General features: G+C 45.9%; 2 protein-coding genes across 2 annotated transcripts; both read left to right on the forward strand.

Moving 5' to 3' along the window:
* Positions 1-233: 233 nt before the first annotated feature.
* On the forward strand, positions 234-1,069 carry LOC127002458 (uncharacterized). Its single transcript, XM_050868435.1, has 2 exons — positions 234-573; positions 776-1,069. Exons 1-2 carry the CDS (start codon positions 373-375, stop codon positions 1,046-1,048), a joined length of 474 nt encoding a protein of 157 aa, XP_050724392.1. The 5' UTR covers positions 234-372; the 3' UTR covers positions 1,049-1,069.
* An 899-nt stretch (positions 1,070-1,968) lies between these two features.
* On the forward strand, positions 1,969-8,768 carry LOC127002459 (uncharacterized). Its single transcript, XM_050868436.1, has 4 exons — positions 1,969-3,235; positions 3,838-3,930; positions 7,375-7,487; positions 7,844-8,768. The coding sequence occupies exons 1-4, from the start codon at positions 3,154-3,156 to the stop codon at positions 7,922-7,924; spliced, it is 369 nt and encodes a 122-aa protein (XP_050724393.1). The 5' UTR covers positions 1,969-3,153; the 3' UTR covers positions 7,925-8,768.
* The last annotated feature ends 4,670 nt before the right edge of the window (positions 8,769-13,438 follow it).

The raw sequence follows: 13,438 nt of genomic DNA on the forward strand, positions 1-13,438 counted from the left end.
CACACACACAGAGAGAGAGAGAGAGAGAGAGAGAGAGAGAGAGAGAGAGAGAGAGAGCAACTTCAGCTGGCCGTGCAATAAGCCGGAGAGCCTTACTGCACCCACACCTCACCATCACCTGTCATCCTCGTCCATGTAGCTATCCAGTCTACTATTAAACCAAGCTATCGTCGCTGCACTAATTATGTGATTGCTTAGTGTATTCCAGAGAGAGAGAGAGAGAGAGAGAGAGAGAGAGAGAGAGAGAGAGAGAGAGGGAGGCGGGCCACACCTGTCATGGAGGTGGGCGGAGCTTGAGAGCCAGCCGGCAAATCAGCGAGGAGTGCGGCGCGGGGCTAGAAAACAGTACCTACCTTCGTAAATATATGAAGGATGTATAAAGGAATTATACTGTACTGTAGTCATGCCCTGCCTGTGATTCTCCCGTCTCTTCCCTGCTGCAGGATAATGTCTGAGGGCGGCAGTCGGGGCGACGTGGCAATGAGGGCGAACGAGAACGTCCACAGGTCGGGGATCACGCCGGAGGAGATGGCGGCTGGGTACGACGAGTGGTCCGAGAACTACGAGAAGATGGTGAGAGAGAGAGAGAGAGAGAGAGAGAGAGAGAGAGAGAGAGAGAGAGAGATGGCTTCAGTACCAAGTGCCTATGCAGAATCATGGAGTATCGCTGGAATGATTTTGCGTTAAACTGGCGACTACTCCGTGAGGTCCGGGAGTGAAGTGATGCGGCCCCTGGGGTACGCACCTGCAATCACCCGCTTCCCCTTCCCCTTAGATGATCTGGAAAGGCGGGTACCGTGGCCCCGCCATCACGCTGGAGGAGGCGCTGCGTTGGGTACTACCGGAGCGGCGAGCCAAGGCCAGGGTGCTGGACGTGGCCGCCGGGACGGGCTGGGGTGCCGCAGGGCCGCAGACAGGGGGATGTCCGGTGACCATACTTAAATATCCTCCAGTCCACTGCCTCCTGCCTGCCAGTGCCTCAGCCTCAACACGAGTCCAACGCCAAAAGATAAAGATGATGTGTTGGAAATTACAGCAGTTTGTGTAGAGGCAGGGCCGCTGGGTTGGAACTGGGAGCGGGCAGGAGCGGCATTACTATAGTCCATCGATTCTAACTTAAAATGGAGCCCCGTGGCTTGGCCCGGGGAAATCCCCATTGTTTACAGATCTAGCGATGACCTGCGCATGGCGTTTTGTCACACTGTTAGTCTGTACGTTATCTATTTATGGAATTTACATACATTCATAATACGACTGCGTGGTGTTATGAATGGCTTGGGGTTAGAGGGATTGATTGATTGATTGATATAGAGTTTATTTCATGGCGCCGCAACATCTTGGTTATATGGCACCGGAGTAATAAAATGGAAGGCAAATAATTAAAATAATCTAAGGGTGATAAAAGTTATTAGGAAGATAGTTTTGAAATGGTCCATTCAGATATAGCACTAGTTTAAAATATAATAAAATGTTTATTAAAAAATGCATTAGTGAAATACAAAGAACTTTCTATGAAGAGACCCTACAGGAGATGGAGGATGCCCATCTCCTGCAGATACCCTATGACGTCATGTCCAGGGGTGAGCGCCTTTTCTCCCAGCATTAGGGAAAGGGAAAAATTCCCATGTACATAACGACACCGGGAGAGGTACTGCTCTCGCAGATCCCGCAGACTGGGGCACTCGACCTGGGATTAGAGGGAAAGACAACGACTCAGTAAACCTTCCATATCACTTGGCAACGTGGTTCATGCAACGTTGCCGCCTGACGGACCGTGGCAACAGGCGCCAGGCCGCACCATTCAGCGTTACGCCACAATGGACAAATGAAGTAAATCTCACTCTCGTGCCCTGCGCAGCCATGCAGAGAGAGAGAGAGAGAGAGAGAGAGAGAGAGAGAGAGAGAGAGGTAGCCACCCTCTCTGAGGAGAGTAATGGAGTGGTGTGGCACCAGCGCGGTCTCGTGGGGAATCCTTGTGTCGCGCCCAAGGGCTCAAGTTAAAATCGATAGACTATACTATGTTAGGAATTAGGCCAGTTAACCGGGGGATTAGACAAATTAACTAATTCCATTATGGAACTGGTCTCGGGCCGAGAATTCAAGCCAACAATGAGTATCGTCTGAGCTCAAATAAGCCTTGGAGGGTACTTAAATACTTCGGTCATCGGCTCCCAAACCGAGACAGAATCAACTTATTCACTGCCTGAAGACTAACCATATTTACCATGAAAGGAATAACAATAGTGAAGTGTTTCCTTTCATGAAATAATAACTAATTGTTCTTGCTGAATTATAATTAAAGAGCGAGGATTATTTAATTTAACCGATGAAAACAGAGAGGAAAGCCACGCCATCTGGCGAGAGAAATTAAAAATATCGCTTCAGACCCACGTGGTTGGTTTTCTCTCACTCCACCACCGGCCTTCACAAAGTAAAGACCAAGGCACTGCAGCCCACCCATTAACTCGGACGCAGTGTGCCTTCTATTACCTGACTCGAGGGATACTACACCCGGCAACGAGACTTCAGAGACAACAATATCTTTTGAAACCCGCTTCTCAGCTAAGTGCCCCCAGCAGTTATTTGAGACATAGAGTTTTACTACACGGATCCGGTAGGATTATCATTTGTTCGGCTGTCTGGAGGTGCTTGTTGGATACCTTCACCACCTAATAGCTGGTAAGCACTTGTTTCTTTGGGATTGTCTGACGGGTGTGTTATTCACTTTGCGAGTGACCTAACTGTTGGGTAGGGTAAATTTACTGATTCCCAACAACTACTACTAATGCTATAACTTCTACTACTAATACTGGGGGCTTCGTGGTACAGTGGTTAGCACACTCGGCTCACAACCGAGAGAGCCTGGGTTCGATTCCCGGGCAGAGTGGAAATTTTGGGGCGGCTTTTCCGATACCCTACGCACCTGTCCGCCCAGCAGTGAATGGGTACCAGGTATTAATCGGGGGCTGTGTCCCGTCTCCTGGGATCTGTTCCCTTCTCCTATAATTCCTTCCCCTCCTGTCTCTCTCCGGCATATGACCACAGATGTTGCGCCGACTAAACGAAACATCCCAATACTACTAATACTGCTACTTCTACAACTACTACAGCCACTCCCACAGGCACATAGACGCTGTGGACCCGTCGGAGGGCATGATGAAGCAGCGGGAGACTGGCATCTATACCAACGACTTCCTGGAGTTTATCGGCAGCGGACACTCCACCGTGCCCAAAGGTATTAGTGATTTGTTTTTTTACATCAAAGGACACGGCTCAAGGGCAACAAGAAGAGTTAAAAAAAAGCCCGCTACTCGCCGCTCCCATAAAATATAAAAGTAAAGAGTACCCAAAAGAGAGGTCAATTTCGAGTGAAGAGGTGTCTTGATACACTCTTCTTGAAATATGTCAAGTCATAGGCAGGAGGAAATACAGACGAAGGAAGGTTGTTCCAGAGTTTACCTCTTGCATAAGGGTTTTGGATAGTATAGGGATGAGCATGAGTAGAAAGTCGTGTGCAGCGGGGCCGCGTGAGGGAAGGAGGCATGCAGTTAGCAAGTTCAGAAGAGCAGTCATCATGAAGATATCGATAGAAGATAGAAAAAGAGGGAACACAGCGGCGGAATTTAAGAGGTAGAAGGTTGTCAGTAAGAGGAGGAGAGCTGATGAGACGAAGAGCCTTAGACTCCACTCTGTCCAGGAGAGCTGTGTGAGTGGAATTATTGTTATTGTTGTTGTTTCATATTTAAAGATTAATATACGTATTTTTCTTCTACATTTTCTCTCTCTCTCTCTCTCTCTCTCTCTCTCTCTCTCTCTCTCTCTCTCTCTCTCTCTCAGACACATACGACCTGGTGGTCATCTCGGGCGGTATGGGCGAAGGTCATATCCCACTCAGTGGCCTCGACGACCTGGTGCGCGTCGCAAAGAACGGTGAGTGAGTGAGCGTGCGTGCGTGCGTGCGTGCGTGCGTGCGTGCGTGAGTGTGAGAGTGTTTTTACAACAAAGGAGACAGCTCAAGGGCGCAAAAAAAGGAAACAATAATATAAAAAAAAAAGCCCGCTACTCGCTGCTCCTGAGAACAAAAAATCAAAAGAGGTGGCCGAAAGAGGGGTCAATTTCGGGAGAAGTGGTGTCCTGATACCCTCCTCTTGAAAGAGTTCAAGTCGTAGGCCGGAGGAAATACCGATGAAGGAAGATTGTTCCAGAGTTTACCAGCGTGAGGGATGAAAGAGTGAAGATGCTGGTTAAATCTGGCATAAGGGGTTTGGACAGTATGGGATGAGCATGAGTAGAAAGTCGTGTGCAGCGGGGCCGCGGGAGGAAGGTAGGCATGCAGTTAGCAAGTTCAGAAGAGCAGTCATCGTGAAAATAGCGATAGAAGATAAAAAGAGTCAACATCGCGACGGAATTTAAGAGGTAGAAAACTATCAGTTGAAGGAGAGCTGATGAGACTAAGAGCCTAAGACTCCACTCTGTCCAGAAAGGCTGTGTGAGTGGAGCCCCCCCCCCACACACGTGAGATGCATACTCCATACGAGGGCGGACAAGGCCCCTATATATAGATAGCAACTGTGCAGGGGAGAAGAACTGGAGGAGACGATACAGAACGCCCAACCTCGAGGAAGCTGATTCCAGTTGAGATTTTGAGTTAAGAATAGACCGAGGATATTTAGTGTTGAAGAAGGTGACAGCTGAGTGTTGTTGAAGAATAGGGGTTAGGTGTTTGAAAGATTGTGTCGAGTTGATAGGTGGAGAAATTGAGTTTTTGAGTCATTGAAGTACACAAGGTTTGTTTTACCACAATCGGAAATGATAGCAAGGTCTTAGGTTAAGCGTTCTGCAGCCTCCAGTCTGGAGTCGTGTACTTCCTGTTGGGATGGCCTTCTATTGAAAGAAGTTGAATAATGCAGAGTGGAGTCGTCGGCGTATGAGTGGACAGGAAAATTTGTTATTGAAAGAATATCATTGATGAATAACAAGAAGAGAGTGGGTGATAGGACAGAGCCCTGTGGAACACCACTGTGATAGGTTTAGGGGAAGAACAGTGACCGTCTACCACCGCAGAGATACAACGGCCGGAAAGGAAACTGAAGATAAAGGAACAGAGAGAGGGATATAATCCGAAAGAGGGTAGTTTAGTAAGCAAAGACTTGTGCCAGACTCTATCGTAGGCTTTCGATATGGCTAAGAGAGGATGACCAAGAGTCAGTTCAGAGAGCAAGAAGATCGCCAGTAGAACGCCCATTGTGGAACCCATACTGGCGATCAGATAGAAGGTTAGAAGTGGAAAGGTGCTTTTGAATCTTCCGGTTAAGGATTGATTCAAAAGCTTTAGATAGACAGGAAAGTAAAGCTATAGGGCGGTAGTTTTATGGATTGGAACGGTCACCCTTCTTAGGCACAGGCTGTACAAAGGCATACTTCCAGCAAAAAGGAAAGGCAGATGTTAATAGGCAAAGACGAAAGAGTTTGACCAGGCAGGGTGTCAGCATGGAAGAATAGTTTTTAAGGACAATAGGAGGCACTCCATCAGGTCCATAAGCCTTCTGAGAGTTGATGCCGGAGAGGGCATAAAAAACATCATTTGGAAGAATCTTAATAACGGGCATAAAGGAGTCAGAGGGGGGATGAGTAGGAGGAATATGCCCAGAATCCTCCAGGGTGGAGTTCTTACAGAAAGTATGAGCGAAGACTTCAACCTAAGAGACAGATGAGACGGCAGTGCTGCCGTCAGGGTTAAGGAGAGAAGGGAAAGAGGAAGAAGTGATATTTTTGGCTAGATGCCAGAAGTCACGGGAAGAATTAGAAGAAGCAAGGTGTTGACATTTTCTATTGATAAAAAGAAGTTTTGGTAAGTCGGAGAATAGATATGGCACGATTCCGGGCTGAAATGTAAAGGTCATAGTTAGCGGGAGTTCGAAGGCTCTGGAACCTTTTGTGAGCTGCCTCTCTATCTTTAATAGCACGAGAACAAGCATGATTAAACCAAGGCTTTTTAGCATGAGGAGTAGAGAAAGAACGTGGAATGTGTGCCTCCATTCCAGAGACAATCACCTCTGATATGCACTGGGCACACACAGAGGGGTCTCTCTCCTGGAGGCAGTAATCATTCCACGGGAAATCGGAAAAGTACATCCTCAGGTCGTCCCACCGAGCTGAAGCAAAATGCCAGAAGCATCGCCTCTTCAGTGGGTCCAGAGGATGTACAGGAGCGAAAGGACAGGATACAGAAATAAGGTTGTGATCGGAGGAGACCAACAGAGAGAACAGTTTGACAGAATAAGCAGAAGGATTAGAGGTAAGGAAGAGGTCTAGAATGTTGGGCCTGTCTCCAAGACGGTCGGGAATACGTGTAGGGTGCTGAACCAACTGCTCTAGGTCGTTGAGGAGAGCAAAGTTGTAGGCTTCTTCACCAGGCTGGTCTGTGAAAGAGGATGAAAGCCAAAGCTGGTGGTGAAGATTGAAATCTCCCATGATGGAGATTTCAGCGAAGGGAGAGGGAGTCATGATGTGCTCCACTTTAGAATTCAAATATTCCAAGAATTTTACATAGTTAGTAGAGTTAGGTGATAGATAAACAGCACAGATATATTTAGTAATAGAATGACAATGAAGTCTTAGCCAGATGGTGGAAAATTCAGAAGAGTCAAGGTCGTGGGCACGAGAGCAAGTGATGCCGTTGCGCACGTAGGCGCAACATCCAGCTTTGGATTGAAATTTAGGATAGAGATAGTAGGAGGGAACAGAGTAGAAGTTGCTGTTAGTAGCCTCAGTAAACTGTATTTCGGTGAGAAAGAAAATAAGGTTTAGAGGAGGAGAGATGGTATTCCACAGAATGAAAATTAGAACGAAGACCACGAATGTTGCAGAAATTGATAAGGAGGAGGTTCGAGGAGTTATCAGGACACCTCTCAAGTCGGCAGCCAGAAGGGGAGTCCTCCCTGGGGGAATGTAGTGTGGTGTAGAAAGAGAGAGGAACTGTCTTTAGAGAGCATGCTGAACTGCTCTCTGGTGTTGATGAGACAAAATGGAAACGGTTAGTGAGGACATGGGAAGGGTCTTTGAAGGGCTTCAACACCCTCCTCGCTTCCCATATATCCTCACCGGGAGTAGGTCACGCCCGTTTGGTAGGTGTCTTCCTACCTACTCCTACTATAGGATCGCAAAACAGTTCATGGTAATCCCAGCAACTTTTACGAGAGGCTTCTCAAACAGGCGAACTTGGGCGCCGTTTAGGATGGGAAAGAGCCTACATAGAGACTTCAGATTTGCCTGGAGTAAACCTTGAGGCGGTCTCCCTAGGGTGGGCTAGACGACGCGCCCCCTAGCGTATGCCCCAATGATTAACTGATTTCCTCCTCTCCGGCACTCCAGGAGGCTTCGTGATCATCGTGATGCGCCATGAGTTCCTACAGACCATGCCTTCATACAAGGACAAGCTGGAGCCTTACATAGACCAGCTGGAGGCGGACGGGAAGTGGAAGAAGGTAGGGAGCACCGTTGCCAGATTATCGTACTCAGAGCATAGTATTTACCGTTTTTTGACACCTAACTATTGCCAAGAAACATCAGGAATTAACTATTTTAACGACAGATATAAATTAATCTATTTATTGAGCCCCAGGAGACAGTTTTGGGGTCGGAAGTTGGTAAATATAAGAGACTGAGTACAACTATCTGACAACGTTGGTACAAGAAAACATTTACTCTAATCAAGGTTTCTGTCTGGCGGGGCTGTTCACTGTATGGGCGCCTGTCACAACACACTGGTATAAGGAGATGGTCAGCAGCTGGCCAGGGGGAGAAGGTCACGTATTTGAAATGATGGTCATAATTCCTTCAGGTGGAGCGGCGCATCGTCCCAAACTATTTCTGTGACAAGGAGGGTCTCGTCTTCGTCTTCCGCATCACTAAGCCTGAGTGAGGAGGAAGAGGAGGGAAGGGAAAGGAGAGAGATGAGGAGGAGGAGTTATAGTTGTGGTGTGCCAAGGCTGTCTCTGTGTAACAGCCTTGGCTTTAGTCGCGGCACCCGAGACTGAGGTGTGAATTATCGTGCTCTGTCAACCTGGTATCATGGCTTCTACGATGTTATATGATAGTCTACGCATAGGGGACATTTGTCAGTATTAATAATATTATTGAAATTGTCGTAAAAATCTGTTTTAGTTTATAAGACTGAGGCTGCAGAATCCTTAACCTCAGACCTTGCTATCATCTCCGATTGGGATAAAAGGAACCTTGTGTCCTTCAATGCCTCAAAAACCCAATTTCTCCACCTATCAACTCGACACAATCTTCCAAACACCTATCCCCTATTCTTCAACTACACTCAGCTGTCACCTTATAATTCTTCAGAACTAAATATCCTCGGTCTATCCTTAACTCAAAATCTTAACTGGACACGTCACACTCTTCTTTCACTAAATCAGCTTCCTCGAGGTTGGGCGTTCTGTATCGTCTCCTCCAGTTCTTCTCCCCCGCACAGTTGCTCTACATATACAGGGGCCTTGTCTGCCCTCGTATGGAGTATGCATCGCACGTATGTGGGCGGCTCCACTCACACAGCTCTTCTCTATCTTTCGGCCACTCCTCTGTTGTAAAAAAAAATAAAAAAATAAATAAGGTCGCTGATTATGTAGCTGTATGTGTGTGTGCATGTGTAATGGCAATTTCCCAGAGCACGATAACGAAGACCTCAGACTCATGTGCTGCGACTATACTATACGTTTAGGAATGCTTGGTCTGGGTCTTGGGGTCTTGATGATGTACAGATATATATATATATATATATATATATATATATATATATATATATATATATATATATATATATATATATATATATATATATATATATAAAATAAACGGGTGTTTACTTCCCCTCAGAATCACATTAATCTTTGTTTGTTTCTCAAGTTAATTTTACTGATTACTCTACCTAATTTTAAATGCGTTTGCTGTTCCTATTTTATAATGCGTTTGCTGTTCCTAATTTATAATGCGTTTGCTGTTCCTAATTTATAATGCGTTTGCTGTTCCTAATTTATAATGCGTCTGCTGTTCCTAATTTTAAAAGCGTCTGCTGTTCCTAATTTTAAAAGTGTCTGCTGTTCCTGATTTTAAAAGCGTCTGCTGTTCCTAATTTTAAAAGCGTCTGCTGTCGCCCTACGTGGCGCAATGCAGAGGAAATTAACTTATTTAATCTGAAAGTAAAGTGAAATGATCAGAAATTAAAGTTAAGTAACATAGCAGTGAAGTATATGTGGCAGTGAGCATGTGGAAGGATGAGATGGAACGAGAGAACAAAGATTAACGAAAATAATAAAAACTCTCGCTCCCATCCCTCCCTCCTCCATACTTCCTTCCTCGAACAGAGTCGTCCGCCACTGGAACAGTCTCCCCGCAGAAGACGTCAGTGCGGAAACGATCAACTCCATTTCCATTGACAGTAACTTTACAGCGTCGGGAGTGAACTGAACGTATCCGGGAGTAGCAGAAGTGCTTTAATCCTTTCCACAGGTCACTTAATGTTCTTAGTTCTTTTCTTTTCTTCTATTATGAGATATCATCATCATCATCATAATTTCGTTTAACGTCCGTTTTCACTCTTCCTGAGCGGTTGGACGCTTTATGGGTCTCCTCTATTCTGCTCTGTCTTCTGCCTGATGCTCATCCAATCCCATCACTGCCAAGTCTTCCTGTATACACCTTCTCCACGTTTTCCTAGGTCTACCACCTGGTCTCCTTCCTTTTACTTTCAATCTCTCCAAAACTCCTAGCACTGTATCCTCCCCTGCTTTTCACGTGTCCAAACTATAGGAGTCTCCTTTCTGAGCACTGTTTCCAGGTCCTCTATTCCACATCTGTTAGTTACATCTGAACTGGGTATCCTGTCTTGCCAATCTCTCCAAACCTCCCAGCATTGTATCCTCCCCTGCTCTCTTAACATGTCCAAACCATCGGAGTCTTTCCCTTCTGAGGTGGTGGCGGAGTGGTTAGCGTGCCGGCCCCGCATTCGCAGCGTTGATGATGATGACGGTTCGAATCTGCCGCTAACCACCTGAGATTTTTCAGTCACCGCCGAGGGGCCTAAGACTACCCACCAACCCGGACTCTAGAAGAAGCTATGCAAGTGAAATCAAGAATGATCTCCGGGGGGCAGCATGAGCCAATAATAATTGCGCCACAATAAACAATTGTCTGCGCCATAACGGGCTCGGGCCCACCATCAGCCCCCTAGTAAAAAAAAAAGCCTACCGGCGCTTTAGGTCACATGTAAAAAAAATAAAAAAAACTTTCCAGGTCCTCTACTCCACATCTGTTAGCTACATCTGCACCGGACACCCTATCTTACCATTCTCTCCACAACTCCCAGCACTGTATCCTCCCCTGCTCTCTTTACATGTCCAAACCATCGGAGTCTTTCCCTTCTGAGCACTGTTTCCATGCAGGTCCTTTACTCCACATCTGTTAGCTACATCTGCACTGGATCGACACCCTTCTATTATGAGATATGGAACAAAGAATAAAGAAGATAATTAATTGTTTTCCCGCCCCCTCCCTCCCTCCCTCCTTCCTTCCTTCCTCGAATTGAGTCGTCCGCCACTGTAACAGCCTTCCTGCAAGAGTGGTTAGCGCATACTGTGTGATTTTCAGTTAATACAATAAACATGTGTGCAATATTCATGCAGTGGAGGAAATGATAAGACTCGTAATATGATAATACAAAACAGTAAAGGAAGGAATGTTAATTAAGTGCATGAAACCAATTATAATCCTTTTCCACAGATAAAGGTCGTTTTTTTCTTGTTCTTGTTTTAATAGTTTTTTTTTTCTTCTTCTTCTATATGAGAGAGATAATAATGACGATGATAATAATAATAATAATAATAATAATAATAATAATAATAATAATAATAACAATAATAATTATAATTATAATAACAGTAATATGAGAAGTGTGATAAAGGAGAATTACAGAAGAATAAAGAAGAGGAAAGAAGGAATGGAGGAAACAGAAGGCAGGGAAATAGAAATAATGGAAATATATAACAATAGAGGGGTGGAGGGGGAGGCGGGGGGCGGTACTCGGCTCACCTCAAAACAAAACAACGTGACTGAGAAAGAGTAAGGGAGGAGAGGGAGAGAAAGTAAGGGAGGAGGGAGGTGGAAACAGGGAAGGGAGGAGAGGACGAAAAGGAAGGAGAGGGAGAGAAAGAGTAAGGGAGGAGAGAAGATGGAAGAGAAGGGAGGGGAGAGGGAGAGAAAGGAGGGGATGGAGTGAAAGGGAGGAGAGAGAGAATAAGGGAGGAAAGGAGGGGATGGAGGGAGGTAAGGAGTAAGGGAGGTGATAAGAGGGAGAGAGGGATGTAAGTAAAGGAAGGTGAGGGAGAGAAAAAATAAGGGAGGAGAGGAGGGGATGGAGGAAAAGGAAGGAGGTGAGGGAAATGAGTAAGGCGAGGTTCCCACTATTCCGTTTTGAAGGATCCGTCGACGTTAATAATGACCTCAAAATGACGTCAGCGAAATAGCGGCCGCTCGGCACGGATGATCCACTCCGTCGGTCCATCGCTTATCATTTGTTGACAAACATATGGACAGCATTAACCACAACGACCTCTTGTATATGTTATTTTGTAGCTAAGTACTTCTATTTCATATTTTCATGATATGTAGGATACAGAATTTTCAATCAGTAGAACACTATCTCTCCTACTCTAAACCTCACCTTCACTTCCTCACCGAAACACAGGTCTCTGAGGCTACTGACAGCAATCTCTACTCTGTTCCCTCCTACTATCTCTATCCTAAATTTCAATCCAAAGCTGGATGTTGAGTCTACGTGCGCAACGACATCACTTGCTCTCGTGTACACGACCTTGACTCTTCTGAATTTTCCACCTTCCCTCCATCTTGGGAGATTTCAATGTTCACCACCAGCTTTGGCTTTCATCCTCTTTCACTGACCAGCCTGGTGAACAAGCCTACAACTTTGCCCTCCTCAACGACCTAGAGCAGTTGGTTCAGCACCCTACACTTATTCCCGGTCTTGGAGACCGGCCCAACATACCTTACCTCTAACCCTTCTGGTTATTCTGTCAAACTGTTCTCTCCGTTGGGCTCCTCCGATCACTACCTTATTTCAGTATCCTGTCCTTTCGCTCCTCTACATCCTCTGGACCCAATGAAGAGGCGATGCTTCTGGCATTTTGCTTCAGCTCGGTGGGACGACCTGAGGATGTACTTTCCCGATTTCCCGTGGAATGATTATTGCTTCCTGGATAGAGACCTCTCTGTGTGCGCTCAGCGCATCACAAAGGTGATTGTCTCTGGAATGGAGGAATACATTCCTCGTTCTTTCTCTACTCCTCACGCTAAAAAGCCTTGGTTTAATCACGCTTGTTCACGTGCTGTCAATGATAGAGAGGCAGCTCACAAAAGATACCAGAGCCTTCAAACTAATGCTAATTATGAACTTTACATTTCTGCCCGGAATCGTGCCAAATCTATTCTCCGACTAACCAAAACTCTTTCATTAATAGAAAATGCCAAAACCTTGCTTTCTCTAACTCTTCCCGTGACTTCTGGCATCTAGCCAGAAACATCTCCTCCAACTTCACTTCTTCATCTTTCCCTCCAATCCTTAGTCCTGACGGCAACACTGCCGTCTCATCTATCTCTAAGGCTGAACTCTTCTCTCAAACTTTTTTATAAAAACTCCACTCTGGACGATTCTGGGCATATTCCTCCTACTCATCCCCCCTCTGACTCCTTTATGCCTGTTATTAAAATTATTCCAAATGATGTTTTCTGTACCCTAGGGTATAGGGTATAGAGTTGAGGCCAGAGAGCTCTCTGGCCTCAACTCTCAGAAGGCTTATGGACCTGATGGAGTGCCTCCTATTGTCCTTAAAAACTGTGCTTCCGTGCTGACACCCTGCCTGGTCAAACTCTTTCGTCTCTGCCTATCAACATCTATCTTTCCTTCCTGCTGGAAGTATGCTTTTGTACAGCCTGTGCCTAAGAAGGGTGACCGTTCCAATCCCTCAAACTACCGCCCTATAGCTTTACTTTCCTGTCTATCTAAAGCTTTTGAATCAATCCTTAACTGGAAGATTCAAAAGCACCTTTCCACTTCTAACCTTCTATCAGATCGCCAGTATGGGTTCCTCAAGGGGCGTTCTACTGGCCATCTGCTTGCTCTCTTAACTGACTCTTGGTCATCCTCTCTTAGGCGTTTCGGTGAAACTTTCTCAGTTGCGCTAGACATATCGAAAGCCTTCGATAGAGTCTGGCACAGGTCTTTGCTTTCTAAACTGCCCTCTTTCGGATTCTATCCCTCTCTCTGTTCCTTTATCTCCAGTTTCCTTTCCGGCCGTTGTATCTCTGCGGTGGTAGACGGTCACTGTTCTTCCCCTAAACCTATCAACAGTGGTGT

Source organism: Eriocheir sinensis, chromosome 23 (genome assembly GCF_024679095.1).
Source record: "Eriocheir sinensis breed Jianghai 21 chromosome 23, ASM2467909v1, whole genome shotgun sequence".
NCBI lineage: Eukaryota > Metazoa > Arthropoda > Malacostraca > Decapoda > Varunidae > Eriocheir > Eriocheir sinensis.

Bases quoted from the DNA above. Each gene is read 5' to 3' on its own strand.
- LOC127002458 (XM_050868435.1), top strand. From the start codon at position 373: ATGTATAAAGGAATTATACTGTACTGTAGTCATGCCCTGCCTGTGATT. The intron at 574-775 runs GTGAGAGAGAGA...CCTTCCCCTTAG, and splicing joins CCGAGAACTACGAGAAGATG to ATGATCTGGAAAGGCGGGTA.
- LOC127002459 (XM_050868436.1), top strand. From the start codon at position 3,154: ATGATGAAGCAGCGGGAGACTGGCATCTATACCAACGACTTCCTGGAG. The intron at 3,236-3,837 runs GTATTAGTGATT...TCTCTCTCTCAG, and splicing joins ACACTCCACCGTGCCCAAAG to ACACATACGACCTGGTGGTC. The intron at 7,488-7,843 runs GTAGGGAGCACC...TAATTCCTTCAG, and splicing joins CGGACGGGAAGTGGAAGAAG to GTGGAGCGGCGCATCGTCCC.